Source organism: Arachis stenosperma, chromosome 3 (assembly GCF_014773155.1).
Source record: "Arachis stenosperma cultivar V10309 chromosome 3, arast.V10309.gnm1.PFL2, whole genome shotgun sequence".
Lineage (NCBI taxonomy): Eukaryota > Viridiplantae > Streptophyta > Magnoliopsida > Fabales > Fabaceae > Arachis > Arachis stenosperma.
Window position 1 is genome coordinate 45500883 of NC_080379.1, and position 22942 is coordinate 45523824.

General features: G+C 37.9%; 1 protein-coding gene and 1 non-coding gene across 3 annotated transcripts; both read right to left on the reverse strand.

The window, feature by feature from the left end:
• Window positions 1-4268: 4268 nt before the first annotated feature.
• Window positions 4269-7516, reverse strand: LOC130966064 (deoxyribodipyrimidine photo-lyase). Of its 2 annotated transcripts, none has more exons than XM_057890824.1 (10): window positions 7261-7516; window positions 6564-6886; window positions 6073-6416; window positions 5745-5988; window positions 5522-5679; window positions 5407-5443; window positions 5218-5276; window positions 5054-5135; window positions 4890-4961; window positions 4269-4660 (listed from the first exon to the last, which is right to left on the reverse strand). In XM_057890824.1, exons 2-10 carry the CDS (start codon window positions 6882-6884, stop codon window positions 4484-4486), a joined length of 1494 nt encoding a protein of 497 aa, XP_057746807.1. In that variant the 5' UTR covers window positions 6885-6886; window positions 7261-7516; the 3' UTR covers window positions 4269-4483. The 2 variants fall into 2 exon arrangements, with proteins under 2 accessions (XP_057746807.1, XP_057746808.1); XM_057890825.1 differs by having other exon boundaries at window positions 4272-4660; window positions 5745-5985.
• A 7538-nt stretch (window positions 7517-15054) lies between these two features.
• LOC130971407 (small nucleolar RNA R71) lies at window positions 15055-15162 on the reverse strand. The gene has a single exon (XR_009082628.1). It is a non-coding gene; the product is annotated as a small nucleolar RNA R71 (small nucleolar RNA).
• Between the last annotated feature and the right edge of the window lie 7780 nt (window positions 15163-22942).

Consider the following 22942-nt stretch of genomic DNA (forward strand, 5'->3'; position numbering starts at 1 on the left):
CGAATATCAGACTTTTAAGCCTCCATTTTTTCATCCTCTAAGTCCTAAATTTTTATAGTATGCCTGGTAATGAAAAGAAGGTGGGACATGTGGTGACTTGGGGATGAAATAAAATGAGAATTAATGATGAATGATGAGTAATGATGATTGTATGAGTTGCTGAGGATGATGGTGAAAGTGCTGTGTATAGTATGGGTCGGATGACTGTGATAAGAATTGAATTATGGCTTAGTATGTATATGTATATGATTAATGGTTAAATGTGGTAAATGAATAATGATGGAAAATTTTGAATGAGATATTGGTGCCGTGTAAGAGGCGATGGAAATGACCACTCGCTCCAGGTATATGATTAAGGAGTGTAGAGATGTGGAGAATGTATCGAAAATGTATTAATGAGTTAATGATTATGAAGGAATTGGAATAATGATGAAAATGAACTTGAATTTGATTGTGATATGCCTCCGGGTAAGACGTAATGGTGTCATCCACTTGCTCCGGGTAAGAGGCAAGGACACCGGGTAAGATGCAGTGGTGTTAACCACTTGCTCCAGGTATGAATTTTGAATGAATTGATGTATGAAATGAATTGTAATGATAATGAAAATGTATTTCTGAATGTGACCCTGGGTAAGATGCAGTGGTATTATCCACTTGCTCGGGTAAGGGTTAATAAGTCGGGTAAAATGTAGTGGTGTTATCCACTTGCTCCGGAAGAGTTCGAGGCTTCGGGTAAGATGCAAGTGCTGTGTTTTGTCGCTGCTTCCTCCAGGTCGAGAACTATAACACCGCTGGGTAAGAGGCAGTGGTGAGGCTGTCCCCTGCTCCAGGTATGCAGGTAAGATGCAAGGGTTGCGGCGTTGTCCCACTTGCTCTGTATTTGGTGTTCCGTCCACGGTTAGCTAGCAGGACTTTTCGGGTTAGCTTTATAACCGACAGATGAGATTCATCAGCCATAGGGTATACATACATCATTTGCATATGTTTGACTTGCTTGGATTTGCCTATTTATTTTGGATTGTTAAATTGTACAAACATGCTATGTTACCTAATTATGTGCTACTTGTTCTTCTTGTACCTTATTATGTGTTACTTGTTTGTATTGCTTGTGTTTACAACTGAGAGGTCCCTCATGCTGGTGTCGGTGGACACTGAGGGCTGTTCTTGTTGAGATGGAGTAATGATATGATTAATTTAAAGTGATGATTTTGAATATGATAATTTGAGCTCCCTGGGTAGACGCAGTGAAGTGATTTCACTTGCTCCAGGTGAGGATGTGAAGTATTGATATAGAATTGCTGAGACAGAATAGTTGGAGATGGTTTTGTTTATAATTCTGGTATTGACTTAAATTGGTTTACAATTAATTTAAGATTTTATAATGTAATCTTCACTTTATTTTTTTTCCTTCTGTGATGACTTAATCCAACAATATGACTTAATCCAACAATCATATATCCGATGATGGAATAAAGAAACATTTGGCATGTCAGTTGCTTGCACTGAATCATTCTATCAGTTTGAAATAACAAAAATTATTATAAAAGGAAGAGTAATAACCAAATTTTATGTTTGAATCATCAAATGATATACACTAGTTAATAATATTATATGAGAGTAGCAACTGGTTCTTCAGTCGACAAATGATGCGTTGTGTTCGACAAGTGTGTATTGCCTTTTTAGTGACATGTGGAAGACACCAAAAAACCTATAATCCTGTGAATTGGACCTGAAATGAATATAATAAAATAATAGTTATAGCGCGATAATCATGCATTTGATGTCTTTGAAATTCAAACCTCACAATAAAATGGGCATGCATCTAATGTTCACACCTTCATCTTTTGATACATCACTTTTTTTTTAGATTGAACTAGTGTCAAACCATAGCTGATTGTAGTAATTTTTCCTTAACTAAAATAAGAAAGTAAGAATGGCTGAATCATTTGATATGTTGATGGATGTCAGTGCGAAAAAGCTTGAATAGAACTTCATGGTCTATGTTGTATGTTTGTCAAAAGCTCCTAGCCAGTACAATTCTAAGGAGATCAATAACATAGAAAATAGTTCTTTAAGATAGTCGATAAGTAATATTAATTGAATTTAAACTACATGTTCTTATACATTTATACATGTATTCCAAACTGAGTTGTATTTTACAAATTTCATAGTTGCAGACAAGAGGGATAAAACCAGGACGACTATGAACTAGTGGACCTTAAACTTCTCTCACAAAACTGTGGTGGTCTTGGTGGAGATTCTAACTTTCCCACTTCAAGCATTTCGCTTAACGCAGATTCTAGAGCTGTTGAATGCTGACAGGATCGACGACTCTCAATTAGTAGGTGAAGCGAATACATTTTCACTTCCTTTGTGTATGACTCATAACTACCTAATAATAAGTTTCTTATTGCAGATATTATGGGTGAAGTGGTTGGAAAGGAGGATCCCATGGAACTCATCACAAGCAACGGGAAGGAAACGAAGCATTTAGCTATTTTGGTTGAAGACCTTGAGTAAGTTATGTTTACAAATTCTACTGACATAATGTAGGTTGTGTTATAATGATATTAATATGTAAACCTATTTTCTCCCACTGATTTGCAGTAATTATAGTATTGGATGTTTGTTGTTTGGGGACATGGTTGATCAAATACTACCATATCTAGATGATGGAAGGGTTGAGCCATTGATGATGGTCTTGCAGTTCTTCAGACCGAATAGGTGGAATGGTATGACTCCTAACCTTTATTTTGTAACAATATGATGAAAATTTAAATAATAAGTGATATTAGAAATTTTCTCACTATTAACTTTATAAATGCAGAAAAAACCTCAATGCAGAGTCATTTCGACATTTCAAAGCTACGCATCAATCCTAATCTCGAGGAAGTTCGCGACTTTCGCAACAGGTTTGTTCCACATTTGAATTTCTAGAGATTCATATGTATGTTAACGGTAAGAATTAGTCAATAATTAATATGTATGTTGTAACGCGCAGGAGGTTGCCGTTAAACCCTCAAATTTGGTCAGAATTAGTCAAGTTAACACAAACAGCTTACGTTCTGGGGCTGACAAACTTAAGCGAGGTGATGTCACAGTGAACACAATAGAGAAAGCACTAAACTCAACACAGGTAATTCCAACGCCTATTTAAATACACGTTACATCATATGGTATAAGATATTCGCATAATATCTCATGTATTTGTAGGAAGGCCTTTGTGGATTGCTAGAACAATTGTGGCAATCAATTCTATCAAAGATGATTGCTTTTACAAATCATGTAGGAAGTATTTGAAGAAGGTTGAAACACTAATTAGAAATAGATATGAGTGTGGAAAGTATGGCCACACTTACAAAAGTGCATCCCTAAAGTTAGTGTTCAGATTTTTAATATTTTTTTGGAAGGACTATGTTATTGCAAATTTGAAGGACTATGTTATTGTAAACTTGAACAATCTCACTCAGAAAATTTATAAATAACGGACCAAGATTTTATTTAAGAGCAGAGAAAGGAATGTTACCATATAACAATGGTTTTGACTTTGAGAACCATATTAAACCGACCAATTTAACTGAATTAATCAGAAATTGATTATTAGGCTAGTTTGACTTAGGTGAAAAATCATATGGCAAAAAATCAGTCAAAAAATAAAAAAAATAATTAACCAAACAAACAAATTAGATATTTTAATAGTTAATCAATTTAAAATAGGGAGTCACTCAGATAAAAATGCTTAAAATATCTTTTTTTTAAGACGTTTTTAATAATTAAAATTCAACCTATATAATCGATCAAACCGTGCTATTTTTGTCAAAATTAGACAAGATAGATTGGTTTAACTAAAAAATCGATAAACCAACTCTTGAATCAATCTAAATTAATATTCTTTTTTTTTTCATAGGAAATGACTACAATACTATTATTATGAAAAATGACTAAAATACTCCTATTATATATTAATTCTAAAAATCCTAAATCCTAATTCTATAACAGCATAGAGAGAAGAGAAGGGTTAGAATTTAAAGTTTTCAATATATATATATTAAGTCATTTTCTATAATACGGGTATTGTAGTTATTTTTATAAAAAATATTAATTTAGATCAATTTAAAATTTGGTTTACCAATTTTTTAGTCAAATCAATTTGTCTAGTTTAATTTTAACAAAAATAATATAATTTAATTAATTATATGTATTAAATTTTAATTGTTAAAAAATATCTTTAAAAAAATATTTTAATTGACTTTATGTAAATTGCTCCCTTTAAATAATATATAAATATATTATTTTATTATATACAGTTCAATCCCGTTAAACTTTGATTAGAACTTTAAATATTTGAACCTCTAATTCTATCGGTTTAATGGGCGGTTCAGTTTTTCATAATCTTGCATACACCATTAAAATCTACAGATGGGATGGGTTATTGCTGCATTAACATAGTATTAGTATCAGCTAAACAATGGCATTGTACTAACTATAAACGACGGGGTGCTTTCTCATTTTGGGATGGCAAGTCCTCAGCCTTTCTCTTCCGCATCTCGCCAACTAATTTCTTGACATGTGCAATGTATCCGTCAACGTCAAATTTTCTTTTGCAGCCTGCATAGTTCATATATCGAATTTTTCCGAAAACAGGCCGCTCTCTCCAACCCTGTAATCCATAAACACATGATTGCCAAAAATGAAGCTTCTAATACAAAACTAAATAGTTCAACTTGCACCCAGTTTTATAGTTTCCTCTGGTTCTCTTTCTAAAGAAAATTGGGAAGCCCAAATAGATCAAAGAATGCAACCACAGCAGCTAAAAAACCAGGGGCACTTGATTCTTCGCTGATATTTCAATTAAATAGAAGTGAATAAGAACATTGTAGTAGGCAAACCTGATCATGAACCCCGCATATTGACCACATGCAACCAACATAACCACTAGGATCCCTCCCATCCAGTTCATACTGCAGTCATGAGAAAATTGCTGTCATTTATAAAAAATGGCAATAAAGTCTGTCCCATTTAAATAATGTTGGCTAAGGAACTACTACGTTACCTTGTTGTTTAAATATATGGATATTTCAAGGGCTTCTTCAGGTCCACTTGTCCATTCGAGTATCTTCTTTGCCCAATACATGCTGTATAGAAAATCTTATAATTGAGGACATACATGTTTATAAGGTGAAACATAAAAGAGAAAGAAAGGAGGGAGTTATTCACCGCATAAAACCATGCATCTTTCCATCGTGAACCATCTCCAACTGAGAAGCATTCCAAAGCTGATATGTGCAACAATTAGGATTAATGCTTAGTTAAACAAGGCATTAAAAATCCCATGACTTTGAAAGAGGCGATGCATTACGATATTTAATTGGGAAAATTATTGTTGTTCATGAAAGACTGGCTTACAGGATCAGCAGTTTGGGCCTTCTCCAATTGCTCCTTCCTTAAAATACAGAAGTTAGATGAGGATGCAAGTAAACAAAAACCGTGTAAAGTGAGAAACAAGACAATTGTGACTCACGAATATGTATGTTCTCGCTTATCAGCGGCATGATCCAATAGGGTCTTACGAGCCCACTCCCAGGCTCCTTGCAATGAATCATAATGCAGTTGATAGAAGCAAAAGTTATCAGCAAGTTCTCGCCGAACAATCAACTCCTCCAAGAAAGCATCAATTGCCTTTACACAAGTGGTCAATATTAGGTTATACAAAACTAAACACATTATATAAGATAAGAAGAAACCTGAGGACATGAAGAGCGCAGCTTCCGAGCTTCCAAAGCACATCGCTGAGCAGATATCTGTCCAAAATGCAAATAGGGAGATAAACCAGAAAGGGCAGTGGGTTTGCAAGGGTTGTTTCGATCTGCCGAATAATTTCTTAACCTTTTAGTCAAGAATCCATTTTTACTTCCCATCAATACTTCCATTGCAGCATCTTCCCCGGGCTCACACCAATTGACCTCAGGAACCTCTGTTCCTTTCCTACTTCCATCAAACAAGCATGTCAACATATTCACGTGACTTAATTATTAGAATCCAGAAGCCAACAAAGTAGTACCGAACACTAACCTTAAGATATCAGCAATGAGATCATCCCAGTCAACGGAGTGATTCTTGGTGATGGTCCATTTCCTAGTTTGAGGCTCAATGGTAGGAAAATCAATCAGATACTCAGAAAGCTTTTTGTTTATCTTTCCCCTAATTGTCTTAGCACTATACTCCAATTTCTCAGATGCCACCCATAGGGGCACAATGTTGTGAGCATCCACTTCATGTACGGTAAGCGATTCATTCACCTTCTTACAAATCTCTTCTTTGCACCTCCTCACTTCCCGCAAGGGTGAAAAGTCTGTCACCAACATAGAAGCTCCACATTCACTAAGAAACTTTGGCACTGTTTCCTCTGCTTCTCCCTAAAGTTACAGAAGCATCATCTTTGAACAGTGAATAAGCTCAAATTGATCATACATTCAGTAATGATTCAGATTTCGAAAAATTCAAAGGAAAATTCAACAGACATGTAATTAGTTTCGGATTGAAGAGATGGGAAGTTCAGTTACCCTAAGCAAGAAGAAGGGGATTTGAAGGGTTTGGTGCAGTTGATCGGAGACACGGCGCAAGCCCCTGAGCATAAACCCTAAATGGCGGGACTTGGCGCCTAGAAACTGATCGAAGAGATTAAAAACAACGGCAACAGGGACGTTGGACTTGTTGGCCTGATGAACAGCGTGGATGAGAGCCCAATTATCTTTGACCCGTTGATCTCTGAACATCCAGTACACAACAGGACCCATACCTGCTCCCAAACCAGCTTTGGATCCTTCTTTGAGGGTTCGAATTCGACCCGGTTGCAATGACATTAGAGATGCTGCAGAAGCCATTGCTGTGAACGATGAAGAAAACTAGCTAAGCATCAATGAAACTTGTTGCTAAACCAAAGCATAAATGTTGCTTGAAACTTGTTGCATTGTAGGAGGATTACTAATTTCATAAACTGCATCAGAATTATGTCTTCCTCTTTCTATTTGTCTTCAATTAAACTTAAATGGTAAGCAAAACAATAGAAAAACAAAAGCTTCAATCACACGAAGAGCCATACATTAAGGCTCCAAAAGAAAATGGCTCAAAAATTAAAAATTTCAGAAACGGAACAAAATAAGTTCTCACCCTAAAATGCTAACACGTCAATTTCACAATAATCGGGAAAACAGGGTTTTAAACTTTCAAGTATCCAGAAGAAAAAAAAAGAAAACATACCTGCAGATTATGGTGACTGCGACGGGCTCAGCGTAAGCAGCGACGGCGACAAAGCAAAGATCCAGCGACGCCGACGGGAGGCATAGGAAGCAGCGACGGCGACCGGAGCAAAGATCCAGCGAGAGCGACGAGCAGAGAGCCGGCGATGGCGACGAGTAGACGTTGCAGCGTCGGCTCGATTGGAGGGAGGGAACTACAGATAGAGACTCGAGGGAGGGAAGGACAACGTTCTCAAAACAACCGACATCTAACGGTTTAACCGGTTCCAAGGAGACTCAAACCGATTCTAAAAACCAAACCGATTATCTTTAACTATTGATGATTTGATTCAATAATTTAATGGTTCAATATTTAATTATAATTCAACCAAAATAATTAAATTTTAATAAAATAACACATTAAAATACAATGTAACCAAATTATATTCTAATGTTAAACTCAAAAATACACAAATTAAAATACAATATAACCAAATTAAAATTCTTATAATCTCATCTAAGTATAATACAAAAGTTAAATAACAAAAAATATTTAAATTCTAAATTTAAATTCTACATTAAAATCTTTTATAATATAAAAAACTATAAGATAACTATCAGAATTTATTATTTTTGGCCATCACTTTTAACTATCAATTCAGTTTCTTTCAAAAGTTATGATAGTACTTATTAGTTATTAGGTTTCTCACCTCAAAATCCCACCCTACTTTATATTTCTCCTTCATTGGCGGTATCTCTTTCATTTTTGAATTCTTTATTTTATTTTTTATCTTTGATCATTGTGCTTCATATACTCATTGTTGTTTTGTTGTTTTTATTCTCTCTGACAACATAAAGAGCAAATGTGGTTACAATAAAAGATTAGAATATATATAAAAAAAAATCACATAAGAGAAATAAGCAACAACGATAAGTCAAGAGGCGGCGGCGGAGATAAGGAGATGGGCTTCAATTAGGATTGAAAGTTTTAGATTTTTTTTCTCTTGAATGACAATGTCCTTTTTCTTTTAAAATTTTAAGAAGTTGGATTCCGTTTCGATAGCTTATCAATCAACTAGCAATTTTTTTGCCCAAATCCAATTCTTATTTCCTTGTGGTTTTGCACCCTAATCGAACTAGACTAGACACTGGTTTCTTGTTTTTTAGTTGGATCAATTGGTCCGACTCAATTTTTAAAACATTGATTCAAACCAATAAGAATAAAGTAGAATTAATACTCATATTGGTCCTCTAGTTCATTCGTGCTTCAATATGCTCTTTGAAGTTTAAATTTATTCATCTTGAATCTCTAATTTGACCTCTGTGACTTATGTTAGTCACTGGCTTTTTGTTGTCATAGAACCGTTAATGGTGTGCTGAGGCAAAGTAATGACTGTTATGTTAGACTTTGTGAAAATAATGCTATTTTGATTTTGGCGTTCAAATAGCTAAAAAAAATGATGTTGTATGAAAAAATACATAATGATATCGAATTTTTTAACACTAGTTGCGCCATCTTCTTCCACTAACGAAGACTCTTATTTTTTCTCCTCTCTTCCATAACATTAATTTGAGAAATGTGATTATTAGATTTTAATTGAAAAAAATTATCTCTGTTGCCTTCATTCTTAATCGGCATCATACTAGGAATCTCCTTAACACCATTCGCTGAGATAGAGGTAAGAAAAACAGAAAAAAAGAACGAAATCGATACATTTTTTCCTTCATTTCTATTTTTTTCCATTTTCTAGCAAAATCTATTTCTCTTTCATAATAGGCTATTATTTTTTGGGGTTTTTTTATTTTTGTTAGGGTTTAATTCCACCGAATTTTTTGGTGTTCAGGTTTGATTTTTTAGATTGATTAGGTTTGATAAGAAATTGATTGGACTTAGAAGTTTTATCACAATAGATAAGGATTATTTAGTTAAGGGCACACCCAAAAGAATACAGCGGAAACACAAAAGATAGATAAAATGGGGTTTTTCCTACTAGACCTTCAAAAAACCTGTTCTTAGCAATCTAGGTCACCAGAACGGGCTCCTTACTAGACCTTCAAAGAACCTGTCCTTGACAACCTAGATTAGAGGGATGAAAACTGAAAGCAACCACCACGCAGATCACCTTAGTATTGGATCCTTCAATCTTCATGCAACAAGCAAAGCAAATCACTCACCTCACTTAACCACACAACAAAAACATTCTAAAGGCAACGAAAAATTTATTCATAAAAAATTGTGTAAATGGTCTCACCAGAGGTGTTTAAATAAGCCCCTAACAAACTAAAAAAGATAAGATAAGATTTTAAAATTTAAATCAGATTTGATCTTTAATGGATTAGATCAAATTTGATTTAAATTTTAAATTTCAAAAAAAAAACTACTAAGCAAATTAGAACTAAACAAATCTTCTAACAAACTTTAACCGCAAAACAAACTAAAACAAAGGCCTATGTTTTCAAAATTTAATGATAAATTATGCTTCCCATTGAATTTGGAAAGTATTATTCGGTTTCTTACTGTCCTAAATGGGCCTTACCCATTCTTCCTTTGTTAGAACTTGATGTAACTCCTTATGCATAAGTGCTAGCAAGTTTCCAAAGCTCTCCTTGAGTTTTTTTGCACGTGCTCTAGTGATCGGGCCCTCTGAAAGTGTGAAATTTCCATTATGCCCTTTTGCCTTAGAATGCCCCAGTTGTCTTTCTGAGCATGTATCATTCCCTCCTTTCTCAAAATGATTCGTCCTTGAATCTATGTCCATATCAAAAGGAGAGAGATAAAAAATATTGAAGGTAGCAGAGACATTATATTCACCTGGTAGGTCAATCTGGTAGGCATTATCGTTGATCTTCTCAAGCACTTGGAGCGGACCATCCCCTCTAGCATCAAGTTTAAACTTCCTTTGAGTAGAAAATTTCTCCTTCCTCAAATGTACCCAAACCCAATCTTCGGGTACGAAGACTACATGCTTTCGGCTCTTGTTGATCCTTTCTCCCGTGGCTTTGTTCTTCCGCTCAATTAGGTCACGAGCCTTTGCATGTATTACTTTAACCTTCTCAGCCTTGCTTGCTCTATCTAAGCTAACAAGATCACTCAAAGGTAAAGGTATTAAATCCAAGACAGTTAGAGGATTAAAACTATAGATAAGTTCAAAAGGTGAAAAACTAGTGGAGGAATGGATTGTCCTATTATAAGTAAACTCAATAAAAAGTAAACAATCTTCCCAAGTTTTCAAATTCTTACCAACAACAGCACGTAATAAGGTTCTGAATGTCCTATTTACCACTTCTGTTTGACCATCAGTTTGAGAGTGACAATTAATTGAGTATAACAATTTTGTTCTCAACTTACTCCGCAAAATTTTTCAAAAGTGACTTAAGAATTTGACATCACGATCAGAAACAATAGTTTGGGGAACAACATGTAAGCACACAACTTCTCTAAAGAATAGGTCTGCAATATTTGTGGCATCATCAATTTTATAGCAAGAAATGAAATGAGCCATTTTACTAAATCTATCTACCACAACAAAAATGCTATCTTAACCTTTCCTAGTGATGAGCGGATAATTTATACCCTTTTTGGCATTATTTTTAGGTAGTTTTTAGTAGGATCTAGCTACTTTTAGGGATGTTTTCATTAGCTTTTATGCTAAATTCAAATTTCTGGACTTTACTATGAGTTTGTATGTTTTTCTGTGATTTCAGGTAATTTCTGACTGAAATTGAGGGACCTGAGCAAAACTCTGATAAAAGGCTGACAAAGGACTGCTGATGCTGTTGGATTCTGACCTCCTTGCACTCAAAATAGATTTTCTAGATCTATAGAACTCCAAATGGCGCGCTCTCAACGACGTTGGAAAGTAGACATCTGATGAGCGGATAATTTGTATGCTTTTTGGCATTGTTTTTAGTATATTTTTAGTATGATCTAGTTAGTTTTTAGTATATTTTTATTAGTTTTTAGTTAAAATTCACTTTTCTGGACTTTACTATGAGTTTGTGTGTTTTTCTGTGATTTCAGGTATTTTCTGGCTGAAATTGAGGGACCGGAGCAAAAATCTGATCCAGAGACTCAAAAGGACTGCAGATGCTGTTGGATTCTGACCTCCCTGCACTCGAAGTGGATTTTCTGGAGCTACAAAAGCCCAATTGGCACGCTCTCAACGGCGTTGGAAAGTAGACATCCTGGGCTTTCCAGCAATATATAATAGTTCATACTTTGCCCAAGATTTGATGGCCCAAACTGGCGTTCAAAGTCACCTAAAGAAATTCCAGCGTTAAACGCCGGAACTGGCACCTAATTGGGAGTTAAACGCCCAAACTGGCACTAAAGCTGGCGTTTAACTCCAAGGAGAGTCTCTACACGAAAAAGCTTCATTGCTCAGCCCAAGCACACACCAAGTGGGCCCGGAAGTGGATTTTTATGTCATTTACTCATCTATGTACTAGTTTTCTATAAGTAGGACCTTTTACTATTGTATTTAGAGAGACTTTTGGGTAGCTATCTTTGTTTTATGCTATCTTAGACCTTTGGGAGGCTGGCCATTCGGCCATGCCTAGACCTTGTTCTTATGTATTTTCAACGGTGGAGTTTCTACACACCATAGATTAAGGTGTGGAGCTCTGCTGTACCTCGAGTATTAATGCAATTACTATTGTTCTTCCATTCAATTCCGCTTGTTCTTTGTCCAAGATATCACTTGTTCTTCAACATGATGAAGGTGATGATTGACGCCCATCACCATTCTCACTCATGAACAAGGTGACTGACAACCATTCTTGTTCTACAAGCATCTGAGGCTTAGTGAATATCTCTTGGATTCCTGATTGCACGATGCATGGTTGATCGCCTGACAACCGAGTGCTCGCCTGACAAACGAGCCAACCATTCCGTGAGATCAGAGTCTTCGTGGTATAGGCAGGACTTGATGGCAGCATTCAAGAGAATCCGGAAGGTCTCACCTTGTCTGTGGTATTCTGAGTAGGATTCAATGATTGAATGACTGTGACGTGCTTCAAACCTGTAACCTACTGGGCGTTAGTGATAGACGCAAAAGAGGGATTCTATTCCGGTAGGGGAGGGAACCAAACCGGTGATTGGCAGTACTGTGACAGAGTGCGTGCATTAGCTTTCACTGCGCGGATGGGAGGTAGCTGCTGACAACAGTGAAACCCTACACGAGCTTGCCATGGAAAGGAGTAAGAAGGATTGGATGAAGGCAGTAGGAAAGCAGAGAGACGGAAGGGAAGGCATCTTCATACACTTGTCTGAAGCTCTTACACCAATGATATGCATAAGTATCACTATCTTTATCTTTTATATTATTTTCGTTCATCATCATATATATTTGAGTTTGCCTGACTAAGATTTACAAGATGACCATAGCTTGCTTCAATGCTAACAATCTCCGTGGGATCGACCCTTACTCACGTAAGGTATTACTTGGACGACCCAGTGCACTTGCTGGTTAGTTGTGCGAAGTTGTGTAATGCCATGGAATTGAACCACCAAGTTTTTGGAGTTCATGACCAGGGATTATGAGAGTTGTGAAAAGTATTGTTCACAATTTCGCGCACCAAGTTTTTGGCGCCGTTGCCGGGGATTGTTCAAGTTTTGAGCAAGCTTTTGGTAACAATGCCTGGGATTGTTCTAGTTTGGACAACTGACGGTTCATCTTGTTGCTTAGATTAGGTATTTATTTTTTTCGAAATTCTTAAAGATGAATTCTAGAGTTTCATGATGATTTGTTGAAATCTGGCTGGCTGAGAAGCCATGTCTAATCTGATTGGACCGAGGTTTCAACTTATCACCACAAGAGCTTGTTGATTTTCATCAATTTTGCTTTTGGAGCAGTGATCTGCTAAGGCTTGGCTGACCTTTGGTCATGTCTAGTGTTTTGGACCGAAGCTTTCCTTGAAAGCTTGGCTGGCTGTGAAGCCATGTCTAATTCCTGGACCGGAGTCTTAGACTAGCATTACACTGATTCCTGGAATTCTCATTAAGAATTTTGATACCTTTTTCCACTTAATTTTCGAAAAAAAAAACACAAAAAAATTACAAAATCATAAAAACCAAAAAAATATTTGCTGTTTCTTGCTTGAGTCTAGTGTCTCATCTTAAGTTTGGTGTCAATTACATGCATTCATTCATGTGTCTTAAGGATCTTCAAGTAATTCTTGATGATTTCTTACTCTGATCTTTGAATTCTTTTGGCTTGAGTATTTATGTGTCTCATATAGTGTCAGTAGTACACAAACTGCTAAGTTTGGTGTCTTGCATGCATTGTTATTTGATTCTTATTGCATTTTGATTATTAAAAATCCAAAAATATTTTTAATTTGTGTCTTTTCAAGTCAATAATACAAAGAATTGAAGATTCAGAACATACTGCAGAGGAATTATACAGAAAAAGCTGAGCATTCAAAAATGCCCAGTGAAGAAGGCAGACTGGCGTTTAAACGCCAGCCAGGGTACCTGGTTGGGCGTTTAACGCCCAAAGAGGTAGCATTTTGGGCGTTAAACGCCAGAATGTATACCATTCTGGGCGTTTAACGCCAGGATGGTGCTAGGGGGAAGATTTTGTTTTCAAATCAATCTTTTTTCAAGTTTTCAGAGTTTTTCAAAACCAAATCTTTTTCAAATCATATCTTTTCAATCAAATGTTTTCAAAATCATTTTCTTTCCTTTTTCAAAGATACTTACTAACAATTAATGATTTGATTGAACATTTTTTGCCTTTTCTATTAAGGAAGGTTTTATGTTTGAATCATATCTTTTCTTGTTAGGCAAGTCATCAATTTTTAAAATCATATCTTTTCAAATTGTTTTCAAATCATATCTTTTAAAATTGTTTTCAAATCATATCTTCTCAATCACATCTTTTTAAAACCATAACTTTTCAATCAAATCTTTTTAACCTCATCTTTTTCAAAATAGTTTTCAATCAAATCTTTTTAAACTCCTAATTTCAAAATCTTTTTCAAAAATCACTTGATTTCTTTTTCACTTTGAATTTTCGAAAATTATCAATCAAACTTTCAAAATGTTTTCAAAATCTTTTAATTGAATTTTCGAAAATTCTCTTCCCTCCTTCCCACATCCTTCTATTTATGGAGTACTACTCCTTCTTAATGCACAATTCGAACTCTAACTAATAAAGTTCGAATTCTTCTTCTCCTTCTTCTTACTATTTCTCTTTTCCTCTGACACTTCAAGGAATCTCTATACTGTGACATAGAGGATTCCACATTTTCTTTTTCTCTCCTCTTTCATATGAGCAGGAGCAGAGACAAAGGCATTCTTGTTGAAGCTGATCCTGAACCTGAAAGGACCTTGAAGAGAAAGCTAAGAGAAGCTAAAGCACAACTCTCTCTAGAGGACCTGACCGAATTCTTCAAGGAAGAAGAACACATGGCAGCCGAAAACAACAACAATGCCAACAATGCAAGGAAGGTGCTGGGTGACTTCACTGCACCTACTCCTGATTTCTATGGGAGAAGCATCTCTATCCCTGCCATTGGAGCAAACAACTTTGAGCTTAAGCCTCAATTAGTTTCTCTAATGCAACAGAATTGCAAGTTCCATGGACTTCCAATGGAAGATCCTCATCAGTTCTTAGCTGAATTCTTGCAAATCTGTGACACAGTCAAGACTAATGGGGTTAACCCTGAGGTCTACAGACTGATGCTATTCCCTTTTGCTGTAAGAGACAGAGCTAGAATATGGTTGGATTCTCAACCTAAAGAAAGCCTGGACTCTTGGGAAAAGCTAGTCAATGCCTTCTTGGCAAAGTTCTTTCCACCACAAAGATGGAGTAAGCTTAGAGTGGAAGTCCAAATCTTCAGACAGAAGGATGGAGAATCCCTCTATGAAGCTTGGGAAAGATACAAACAATTAATCAGAAGATGTCCTTCAGACATGCTTTCTGAATGGAGCATCATAGGTATTTTCTATGATGGTCTCTCTGAACTATCCAAGATGTCTTTGGATAGCTCTGCTGGAGGATCTCTTCATCTGAAGAAGACGCCTGCAGAAGCTCAAGAATTGATTGAAATGGTTGCAAATAACCAATTCATGTACACTTCTGAAAGGAATCCTGTGAACAATGGGACTAGTCAGAAGAAAGGAGTTCTTGAGATTGACACTCTGAATGCCATATTGGCTCAAAACAAGATATTGACTCAACAAGTCAATTTGATTTCTCAAAGTCTGTCTGGAATGCAAAATGCACCAAACAGTACTAAGGACGCTTCATCTGAGGAAGAAGCTTATGATCCTGAGAACCCTTCAATGGAAGAGGTGAATTACCTAGGAGAACCCTATGGAAACACCTATAATTCTTCATGGAGAAATCACCCAAATTTCTCATGGAAGAATCAAGAGAGACCTCAACAAGGTTTCAATAACAATAATGGTGGAAGAAACAGGTTTAGCAATAGCAAGCCTTTTCCATCATCTTCTCAGCAACAGACAGAGAGTTCTAAGCAGAATACTTCTGACTTAGCAACAATGGTCTCTGATCTAAGAAAGACCACTCAAAGTTTCATGAATGAAACAAGGTCCTCCATCAGAAATTTGGAAGGACAAGTGGGACAGCTGAGCAAGAAAATTACTGAACTCCCTCCTAGTACTCTTCCAAGTAATACAGAAGAAAATCCAAAAGGAGAGTGCAAAGCCATAAACATGGCCGAATATGGAGAGGAAAGAGAGGAGGAGGACGCCACTGAGGAAGACCTCTGTGGGCGTGTACCAATCTCCTCTGAGTTCCTCAATGAGGAACCATGGGAATCTGAGGCTCAAAATGAGACCATAGAGATTCCATTGGACTTACTTCTGCCATTCATGAGCTCTGATGAGTATTCTTCCTCTGAAGAGGATGAGTATGTCACTGAAGAGCAAGTTGCTAAATACCTTGGAGCTATCATGAGGCTAAATGACAAGTTATTTGGAAATGAGACTTGGGAGGATGAACCTCCCTTGCTCACCAAAGAACTGGATGACTTGTCTAGGCAGAAACTGCCTCTAAAGAGGCAAGATCCTGGGAAGTTTTCTATACCTTGTACCATAGGCACCATGACCTTCAAGAAGGCCTTGTGTGACTTAGGGTCAAGTGTAAACCTCATGCCCCTCTTTGTAATGGAGAAATTAGGGATCTTTGAGGTACAAGCTGCAAGAATCTCATTAGAGATGGCAGACAATTCAAGAAAACAAGCTCATGGACTTGTAGAGAATGTTTTGGTGAAGATTGAAGACCATTACATCCCTACTGATTTCATAGTCCTAGAGACTGGGAAATACATGGATGAAACCATCATCCTTGGCAGACCTTTCCTAGCCACAGCAAAAGCTGTGATTGATGTTGATAGAGGTGAAATGATCATTCAAGTGAATGAAGAATCCTTTGTGTTTAAGGCTCAAGGATATCCCTCTGTCACCATGGAGAGGAAGCATGAAGAGCTTCTCTCAAATCAGAGCCAAGCAGAGCCCCCACAGTCAAACTCTAAGTTTGGTGTTGGGAGGCCACAACCAAACTCTAAGTTTGGTGTTGAACCCCCACATTCAAACTCTAAGTTTGGTGTTGGGAGGTTCCAACACGGTTCTGAGTATTTCTGAGGCTCCATGAGAGTCCTCTGTCAAGCTAATGACATTGAAGAAGCGCTTGTTGGGAGGCAACCCAATGTTTTATAGTTAACTATTTTCTTTTGTTATTTTATTTTTTTTTGTAGGTTGATGATCATAAGAAGTCACAAAAACAATGAAAAAAGCAAAAACAGAATGAAAAACAGGAAGAAAAACAGCACACCCTGGAGGAGAAGAAGCTGGCGTCCAAACGCCAGTAATGCTAGCTGTTGGGCGTTTAACGCCCAGTCTGGCACCATTCTGGGCGTTTAACGCTAGAAAGGGGCACCAGACTGGCGTTAAACGCCAGTAAAGGGCAACAACCTGGCGTTAAACGCCAGGAATGGGCACCAGCCCGGCGTTTAACGCCAGAAATACCTCAAAACGTGATTTTGAGCAACATTTGGTGCAGGGATGACTTTTCCTTGACACCACAGGATCTGTGGACCCCACAGGACCCCACCATCACTCTCTCTCTTCTTCCCCCATTCACCAATCACCTCAATACCTCTTCCCCAAAAACCCTTCACCCATCAAATCCCATCTTTCTCTTCACCACTCACATCCATCCTTCATAAATCCCCACCAACCTCACCCTTCAAATTCAAACCACTTTCCCTCCCAAACCCACCCATCATGGCCGAACCATTACCCCCCTCTCCTATATATACCCTTCTTCAACCCTTCATTTTCACACAACCTAAACACCCCTTCTTTCCCTTCTTGGCCGAACACACCACCTTCCCCCTCTTCCTCATTTCTTCTTCTTCTACTCTCTTCTTTCTTCTTTTGCTCGAGGACGAGCAAACATTTTAAGTTTGGTGTGGTAAAAGCGTTGCTTTTTCGTTTTTCCATAACCATTTATGGCATCCAAGGCCGGAGAAACCTCTAGAAACAGGAAAGGGAAGGCAAAAGCTTCCACCTCCGAGTCATGGGAGATGGATAGATTCCTCTCAAGGGTGCATCAAGTCCACTTCTATGAAGTTGTGGCCTTGAAGAAGGTGATCCCCGAAGTCCCCTTTTCACTCACAAAGGGTGAATATCCGGAGATCCGCCATGAGATCCGAAGAAGAGGTTGGGAAGTACTTACCAACCCCATTCAACAAGTCGGAATCTTGATGGTTCAAGAGTTTTATGCCAATGCATGGATCACCAAGAACCATGACCAAAGTGTGAACCCGAATCCAAAGAATTATCTCACTATGGTTCGGGAGAAATACTTGGATTTTAGTCCGGAGAGTGTGAGGGTGGCGTTCAACTTGCCTATGATGCAAGGAGATGAGCATCCTTACACTAGAAGGGTCAACTTTGATCAAAGGTTGGACCAAGTCCTCACAACCATATGTGAAGAGGGCGCACAATGGAAGCAAGATTCAAGAGGAAAGCCGGTTCAATTGAGAAGGCATGACCTCAAGCCCGTGGCTAGAGGATGGTTAGAGTTCATACAACGCTCAATCATTCCCACTAGCAACCGGTCCGAAGTTACCATAGACCGGGCCATCATGATCCATAGCATCATGATTGGAGAAGAAATAGAAGTTCATGAGGTTATAGCCCAAGAACTCTACAAGGTGGCGGACAAGACCTCCACTTTGGCAAGGTTAGCCTTTCCTCATCTCATCTGTCACCTCTGTTATTCAGTTGGAGTTGACATAGAGGGAGATACCCCCATTGATGAGGACAAGCCCATCACCAAGAAAAGGATGGAGTACACAAGAGACCCCTCTCACCATGAGATCCCTGAGATTCCTCAAGGGATGCACTTTCCTCCACAAAATTATTGGGAGCAATTAAAACACCTCCCTAGGAGAATTGAGTTCCAACATGGGACAACTAAGGGAGGAGCAACAAAGACAAGGAAGAGACATTGAGGAGCTCAAGCACTCCATAGGATCTTCAAGAGCAAGAAAGAGCCGCCATCACTAAGGTGGACCCGTTCCTTGATTTCCTTGTTCTTTATTCTTCTGTTTTTCGATTTTTATGCTTTATGTTTGTCCATGTTTGTGTCTTGTGATCATTAGTATCTTAGTGTCTATGCCTTAAAGTTATGAATGTCCTATGAATCCATCACCTTTCTTGAATAAAAACGTGCTTAATTGATAAAGGAAAGAATTGCATGAATTCTGAATTTTATAATAGTTTAATTATTTTGATGTGGTGGCAACACTTTTGTTCTCTGAATGTATGCTTGAACAGTGCATATGTCTTTTGAACTTGTGGTTCATGAATGTTGGCTCTTGAAAGAATGATGAAAAAGGAGACATGTTACTGAGAATCTGAAAAATCATTAAAAATGATTCTTGAAGCAAGAAAAAGAAGAAAAAAAAAAGAGAAAAAGCAAACGAAAAAAAAAGAGAAGAAAAACCGAAAAAAAAGAGAGAAAGAAAAAGAAAGAATAAGAGTTGTGATCCAAGGCAAATAAGAGTGTGCTTAAGAATCCTGGACACCTCTAATTGGGGACTTTAGCAAAGCTGAGTCACAATCTGAAAAGGTTCACCCAATTATGTGTCTGTGGCATGTATGTATCCGGTGGTAATACTGGAAGACAGAGTGCTTTGGGCCACGGCCAAGACTCAAGAAATAGCTATGTTCAAGAATCATCATACTTTACTAGGAGAATCATTAACACTATCTGAATTCTGAGTTCCTAAAGAAGCCAATCATTCTGAATTACAAGGGAAAGAGTGAGATGCCAAAACTATTCAGAGGCAAAAAGATAAAAGCCCCGCTCATCTAATTAATACTGATCTTCATAGATGTTTTTGGAGTTCATTGCATATTCTCTTCTTTTTATCTTATTTGATCTTCAGTTGCTTGGGGACAAGCAACAATTTAAGTTTGGTGTTGTGATGAGCGGATAATTTGTATGCTTTTTGGCATTGTTTTTAGTATATTTTTAGTATGATCTAGTTAGTTTTTAGTATATTTTTATTAGTTTTTAGTTAAAATTCACTTTTCTGGACTTTACTATGAGTTTTTGTGTTTTTCTGTGATTTCAGGTATTTTCTGGCTGAAATTGAGGGACCGGAGCAAAAATCTGATCCAGAGACTCAAAAGGACTGCAGATGCTGTTGGATTCTGACCTTCCTGCACTCGAAGTGGATTTTCTGGAGCTACAGAAGCCCAATTGGCGCGCTCTCAACGGCGTTGGAAAGTACACATCCTGGGCTTTCCAGCAATATATAATAGTCCATACTTTGCCCAAGATTTGATGGCCCAAACTGGCGTTCAAAGTCACCTCAAGAAATTCCAGCGTTAAACGCCGGAACTGGCACCTAATTGGGAGTTAAACGCCCAAACTGGCACTAAAGCTGGCGTTTAACTCCAAGGAGAGTCTCTACACGAAAAAGCTTCATTGCTCAGCCCAAGCACACACCAAGTGGGCCCGGAAGTGGATTTTTATGTCATTTACTCATCTATGTACTAGTTTTCTATAAGTAGGACCTTTTACTATTGTATTTAGAGAGACTTTTGGGTAGCTATCTTTGTTTTATGCTATCTTAGACCTTTGGGAGGCTGGCCATTCGGCCATGCCTAGACCTTGTTCTTATGTATTTTCAACGGTGGAGTTTCTACACACCATAGATTAAGGTGTGGAGCTCTGCTGTACCTCGAGTATTAATGCAATTACTATTGTTCTTCCATTCAATTCCGCTTGTTCTTTGTCCAAGATATCACTTGTTCTTCAACATGATGAAGGTGATGATTGACACCCATCACCATTCTCACTCATGAACAAGGTGACTGACAACCATTCTTGTTCTACAAGCATCTGAGGCTTAGTGAATATCTCTTGGATTCCTGATTGCACGATGCATGGTTGATCGCCTGACAACCGAGTGCTCGCCTGACAAACGAGCCAACCATTCCGTGAGATCAGAGTCTTCGTGGTATAGGCAGGACTTGATGGCAGCATTCAAGAGAATCCGGAAGGTCTCACCTTGTCTGTGGTATTCTGAGTAGGATTCAATGATTGAATGACTGTGACGTGCTTCAAACCTGTAACCTACTGGGCGTTAGTGACAGACGCAAAAGAGGGATTCTATTCCGGTAGGGGAGGGAACCAAACCGGTGATTGGCAGTACTGTGACAGAGTGCGTGCATTAGCTTTCACTGCTCGGATGGGAGGTAGCTGCTGACAACAGTGAAACCCTACACGAGCTTGCCATGGAAAGGAGTAAGAAGGATTGGATGAAGGCAGTAGGAAAGCAGAGAGACGGAAGGGAAGGCATCTTCATACACTTGTCTGAAGCTCTTACACCAATGATATGCATAAGTATCACTATCTTTATCTTTTATATTATTTTCGTTCATCATCATATATATTTGAGTTTGCCTGACTAAGATTTACAAGATGACCATAGCTTGCTTCAATGCTAACAATCTCCGTGGGATCGACCCTTACTCACGTAAGGTATTACTTGGACGACCCAGTGTACTTGCTGGTTAGTTGTGCGAAGTTGTGTAATGCCATGGAATTGAACCACCAAGTTTTTGGAGTTCAAGACCAGGGATTATGAGAGTTGTGAAAAGTATTGTTCACAATTTTGCGCACCAACATCCAGAACTTTCCAGCAATATATAATAGTCCATACTTTATTCGAGGTTAGATGACGTAAACTGGCGCTCAACGCCAGTTTCATGCTGCATTCTGGAGTCAAACGCCAGAAACACGTCACGAACCAGAGTTGAACACCAAAAACATGTTACAACTTGGCGTTCAACTCCAAAAGAAGCCTCTGCACGTGTAAAGCTCAAGCTCAGCCCAAGCACACACCAAGTGGGCCCTGAAAGTGGATTTCTGCATCAATTACTTACTTCTGTAAACCCTAGTAGCTAGTCTAGTATAAATAGGACATTTTACTATTGTATTAGACATATTTGGTGTCGATTTTATTCCATTATTCATCTTAGGAGACTATTGATCATTCATGGGGGCTGGCCATTCGACCATGCCTGGACCACCATCACATATGTATTTTCAACGGTGGAGTTTCTATACACCATAGATTAAGGGTGTGGAGCTCTGTCGTACCTCCAGTTTTAATGCAATTACTACTATTTTTTATTCAATTCCACTTATTCTTATTCTAAGATATTCGTTGCACTTCAACATGATGAATGTGATGATCCGTGACACTCATCATCATTCTCACCTATGAACGCGTGACTGACAACCACTTCCGTTCTACCTTAGACTGGGCGCATATCTCTTGGATTCCTTGATCAGAATCTTCGTGGTATAAGCTAGATTGATGGCGGCATTCATGAGAATCCGGAAAGTCTAAACCTTGTCTGTGGTATTCCGAGTAGGATTCAGGAATTGAATGACTGTGACGAGCTTCAAACTCGCGATTGTTGGGCGTGATGACAAGCGCAAAAGAATCAATGGATTCTATTCTGACATGATCGAGAACCGACAGATGATTAGCCATGCTGTGACAGAGCATTTGGACCATTTTCACTGAGAGGATGGGATGTAGCCATTGACAACGGTGATGCCCTACATACAGCTTGCCATGGAAAGGAGTAAGAAGGATTGGAAAAAGGTAGTAGGAAAGCAGAGATTCAAAAGGAGCATAGCATCTTCATACGCCTATCTGAGATTCCCACTATTGAATTACATAAGTATCTCTATTTTATTTTTTGTTTATTTATTATTATTATTCGAAAACTCCATAACCATTTATTATTCACCTAACTGAGAATTTCAAGATGACCATAGCTTGTTTCATACCAACAATCTCCGTGGGATCGACCCTTACTCACATAAGGTTTATTACTTGGACGACCCAGTGCACTTGCTGGTTAGTTGTGCGAGGCTGTGAAGAAAGTGCTAAGTTATAAACGCGCATACCAAATTGAAGCCATTATTAGAGATCACAATTTTGCCCACCAAGTTTTTGGCGCCGTTGCCGGGGATTATTCGAGTTTGGACAACTGACGGTTCATCTTGTTGCTCAGATTAGGTAATTTTCTTGTTGTTTTGTTTTCAAAAATTTTTCAAAAAAAAATCCATCCCTATTTTCAAAAAAAAAATTTAATTAAAAATAAATCATTTTATGGCTTCAGAATTTTTAAGAAT